We start from the raw sequence: 4,776 nt of genomic DNA, 5'->3' as shown, positions 1-4,776 counted from the left end.
TCAATTATTTGAAGAAAAAATTGAAAACTACACGATTAAGATTTTAGAATATTCCTCAAATTGTCCCTTTTCTATTGTTGGAGAAGCATATTTTTTAAATCGTTACCTACGTAATAGGTTAACATTTTTAAAAAAAATGTAATAGGTTAACTTAAAGTCTTTATGAGAACAAATAAATTTTGTGTCGTTGAAACAAAACCCAAAATAATTAATAAAATTTAATATAGTTAAAACTTGCTATTGGTCATTTATTGACATACCAATCTACGGGTCTAATGGATTTATACCCTTGAATCAAATCTTTGATAGAGATTTTCGAGTTTTAGTCTGATCATAAACATTAAATTATTACTAATAATATTTTATGTAATTTTAATTTAAAAATATATTTAAAATATAAAAATTGTAAAATTTTAATAATTTTTTGTTATCTTAATATTTTTTAAAATTTTGAACCTCTTGACCGCACTAAAATAGGTTGAACCTTAGGGAAAGCTTTTAAAAGATTAACCGGGCCTAATCTGACTCAACTACCTAAACACCTATATTTATCAATTAATTAATGAGAATCATGTAATTTTAATTTTTTTAACTTAACGATAAATAATATAAAATATATTAAACAAAAAATTTATATTTAACCTTTGGAATGGGCTAAATGATGGACTGCCTCTTACCCACCCTCAGTTCCATCCTTTCCACAAGTATCAAGTCTTGATTAAAATGAAAATTGAGCTTCTTTCCTTGTCTATAAGACTAGGGTTTCACACGTTTATAATTATAATTTGATTGATTCACTGTTTGATGCAAAGTTGGTGGATTAATCAAGCAACTGATTTCTTCAAGCTGACTACCTATGGTCAAACATAAGGATTCTTGGTCGCTTCAATTTTGTAAAATTAACTAGAGTCGCCCAAGGATGGATAAAGAATAGTTATCACCGACTATTTCGGACTCTGGAAAGCTGGTATTCCCTCCGATATTAATTCTCCCCAAGAATGTATAAAATATAATTAATTAATTAATTACTTTCACATTTTTATTTTTATTTTTATTTAGGATGATCTTTTAATCGTGGGATTGTCTCACTTTCAAGACTTGCTAGGACGTTTGTCACTTTTTCTTTCTTTATTAATAAAATAATAACTTTTAAACCCAAGCCTTGCCCATGGATTTAGACTTATTATAGTAATAAAAAAAATTTTATATTAATATATTGCATTCTTTATTTAATAAAATAATAACTTTTGATTGGGATAGATTCAAAAATCTTAATCAGACTCTCAAAAGCAGGCCTAGCGTGGGTCTGAAGGATAACATATCTTTGGACAAGTTTATCCACTACTCGAAGAATTAGATATATATTTTAATTAAAATTGAAAAGAAAAAGAAAAAAAATACTGTTCTTTGAATTTAAAGAAAAGGAATTGGAACCTTTTCTTAGAGTAAGGGATCAATCAACTAAGCCAAATATTCGAGTGCACTGGTAATTGATTTTTTGTAAAGAAAATACTGATTAGTAAATCGAATAGATTCTTTTAAGTTCTCCAAATGTACACATTGATAATTGAGGCTCTAGCTGAAGGTTTTGGTTTAAATTTGGGGATAAAAAAAATTCCTAAGGTAAAACGAAAAGGCAACATAATGCTTAATATGAATTTACGCTTAACATGAATTTTATTGATAGAAGTTAATAAATTTTACACTCCATTAGAAAATCAATAGCCAGATAATTTCTTATCGAGATACGAGTCTGTGTACATTTATTTTCTTTAATTTCAAAATTCAATAGAAGATGAAATAAGAAGTTAAGAACCAGCAAAAAGACAAACTAAAATCAAAATTAAATTTAGGCATATAAATTATTCTCCATCAAGTAAAATTAAATCCTTGCAAAATCAAGGGACTTTTTGCCATCATGTGGATTTCCAAAAAAGTTGTTCATGTAATCTGCAAGAACGAACTCTCTATAACGAGCAATTCCATCTTTCTGTACTACTTGAGGCAGCGGTCCAATCTTCTCTGTTGGTTTTGGAATTGTAAATATTGGTATTGACACCCTTGATTTTGTGCTTGTCGTACGAACTCTATGCTCTGCACTTTTGTACTTTCCATTGCTTAATATCTGCAGACAAACATAGATGAATTAAAAACATATGGTATTTGCATGATTATTTTTCATTAAAGAAAAGGACCCTTATTCAAATTTTGATTTGAACCTGTAACATATCGCCAACATTGATGACCAGAGCACCAGGAACAGGTGGGATCTCTACCCATTCTCCTTTTTTATCAATATCTGCATCGTCTGGAACTTTGACATACAAACCTCCAATCCCATCTTGTAACAAGACGGTGAGGGTGCCCATATCAGAGTGACGCCCTACACCAACTGTGAGCTCTGGATTAGGACATGTTGGATAGTAGTTCATATTGACGGTCTTCCGGCCAATAAGTGCATCAATCTTCGAGTCATCTAGTTTAACTCCAAGGTTTTCCATCAAAACTTCAAGCAATTTCTTTACCATGTCAAGCGATGTCTTTAAATACTCAAGTGCCACTTCCCTAAAAGAAGAATAAGGTAAAAGAATCAATTGATGGTAAGTATATATAAATAAACTAATACTAGTCAATTGGCTTCTTTCGAAAAAAAAGAAAGGAAAAGCCCACCTGCACTCTATAGGCCAATGCTGAAGAACATCTGCATCATTGGTGTATACCATGCTGATATAGTCTTTCCATTCCAATGCTTTCTCTTTCGCAGGAACAAAACTTGTCCCATACTTCACTAATGGAGTTGGACTCACTTCTGTAAGATAAACAGCCTTTCTTTCAGCTGGCAGGCCGAAGAAGTTATGTGCAGCATCCTTAAGTGACTCTAGTAGATCAACAGGCACTCCATGGTTAACAACTTGGAAGAAGCCAAGAGTCTTAGCTGCTCTAACAATTTCCTTGGCAACTTCATCATGGTCAGGCCCATCAAGCCTCGACAAATCAATCGGTGGCACCTCACATTTGCTTGCATTTTTCTTATCAATCTGCTCGGCCGGTGGTTGAATGTAAGCCTGGGGGACCTTTGAGATGCCAGCGTCCACAATTCCTTTGACGCCATTTCCACCTCGGACGACAAAGTTGAAAAGTGAGCTGCCATTATCCAAACTTGGAGCCATTTGTGTGTAAATAAATGTAAGTAAGGCTGTTGAATATTTCTTTGTATGTCGAGAGGGTTTAATTGATATGAAGTTGTGTGATTCATCAAACCAAGTGATGGGCTCTATTTATAGTGCATCGGTGGTTTAGACTTCTTCCGAAGAGAAGGTGCTTGGTATTTACATAAGCATTTAAAGATATTTAATAATTTATAAACCAAGGAATTCGAATTTCAGCTTCCACAATATTTCTAGAATGGCAAACCCAATTCTGACTAAAATATTATTATTATTACTACAATAAATAAAAATATTATTAAATCTAAAATTCAAGCCCTGCGCTGCCTTGTGTGAATATGAACTTTCTCTACATGCAGGAAATCACAATTCAAACGAAGTATTGACAAGACTTTTCTTTTTTTTTTTTTTTTGTTAAAAACAATGACTTTTCAATGGTATAGAGCACTTCAAATATTTTAATCATATTTAACAAACGTTAGATACCATTTCAGTACGTGAAATTTGGATACAAAGCCCATCACTAATTTTAGTTATAAAATCGAGATGATCCCAAAGAAAACTAAGGCAAAATTGTTTAAATATAAATGCTAAACTAAATTTAACAACCATTCTAATATATTTGTCCTATATAAAAATTAAATCATGAATTTTGTTCAAAAAAAATTTACATTTAATTATTCAAAAATATCTTTTAGTTATGTTGTTGAACATATTTTTTTAAAAAAATTGTTATTTTCAAAGTAAATTAACAAAATTAACCAATTTATACCTAAATTCCTTATATATACTGGTCAATAATCAATAGGTACAAAAACCCAGATAACCATATATTACATTCATAATAGAATATCAAAGTAATTAATACCTCTTCTGTAGAGTCCAAAATAATCAAATATGGAAAGAACAAAGAAATAGAATGTTTTCTATTCCTTAGATCTATCAGTCATGATCAATGGCGATTTGCTTAAGCTTGACCCACTAATCAGTCGTGGTCAATGGTGATTTGCTCATGCTTCCTTTATGGTAGGCGAATGGAAAGCTTGGGGCACCTTCCATTAGCCCAAAGTCTAAATTCCTTTTAAGGAAATTTCCTTTTGTTTCTAAATTTAGAAAAAGAGATAAAACCCAATGAGGATTCACATTATAACTACTTTTTATAATTAAAAAGATTGTTTTCTCCGATCACACAATTAAATCCCATAGCATTCACCTAAGAATTTAAACTTAAGCATGGTTATTTAATGAATGTTAAGTCTTTTTGTGCAATAGGTATGGTTATTTGTTTGATTCAGTAATGAAAATAGATAGTGTACTTCCAAAAATATTATGACTAAATTGTAATCTGAAAAAATAATTATATTTTATATGTTTTCTCCTTCTCTGATTGAATGTCTATTATTTTTAGATTTCCCATAACTATTTATCAAAAAATTTTTTTTCTAAACATACCTACAACTCTTAGTTTTTATATTTCATATTTATTTTTAGTAGCTTTTCTTTTTATATTTTTCCATTAAAATATACAATTTATTAATTTTATTAAAAAATAAATAATATAAACAACCAACAAAATTAAAACATTTTTTACTTGTCATATCAAATCAAA

General features: G+C 30.2%; 1 protein-coding gene across 1 annotated transcript; it reads right to left on the bottom strand.

The window, feature by feature from the left end:
- Nucleotides 1-1,718: 1,718 nt before the first annotated feature.
- Nucleotides 1,719-3,312, bottom strand: LOC149511607 (scopoletin 8-hydroxylase-like). Its single transcript, XM_089754050.1, has 3 exons — nucleotides 2,671-3,312; nucleotides 2,220-2,565; nucleotides 1,719-2,125 (listed from the first exon to the last, which is right to left on the bottom strand). Exons 1-3 carry the CDS (start codon nucleotides 3,168-3,170, stop codon nucleotides 1,883-1,885), a joined length of 1,089 nt encoding a protein of 362 aa, XP_089610176.1. The 5' UTR covers nucleotides 3,171-3,312; the 3' UTR covers nucleotides 1,719-1,882.
- Between the last annotated feature and the right edge of the window lie 1,464 nt (nucleotides 3,313-4,776).

This window comes from Durio zibethinus, chromosome 25 (genome assembly GCF_047325235.1).
Source record: "Durio zibethinus cultivar Kanyao isolate XHJ-2024 chromosome 25, ASM4732523v1, whole genome shotgun sequence".
In the NCBI taxonomy this organism is placed as follows: Eukaryota; Viridiplantae; Streptophyta; class Magnoliopsida; order Malvales; family Malvaceae; genus Durio; species Durio zibethinus.
Note: the sequence above shows the minus strand (reverse complement) of the source record. Positions and strands in the feature narration are given on the sequence as shown.

Coding starts and splice junctions, on each gene's coding strand:
- LOC149511607 (XM_089754050.1), bottom strand. CDS start 3,170: ATGGCTCCAAGTTTGGATAATGGCAGCTCACTTTTCAACTTTGTCGTC. Junction 2,566..2,670: donor CATTGGCCTATAGAGTGCAG/GTGGGCTTTTCC, acceptor TTCTTCTTTTAG/GGAAGTGGCACTTGAGTATT. Junction 2,126..2,219: donor ATGTTGGCGATATGTTACAG/GTTCAAATCAAA, acceptor GTTTGTCTGCAG/ATATTAAGCAATGGAAAGTA.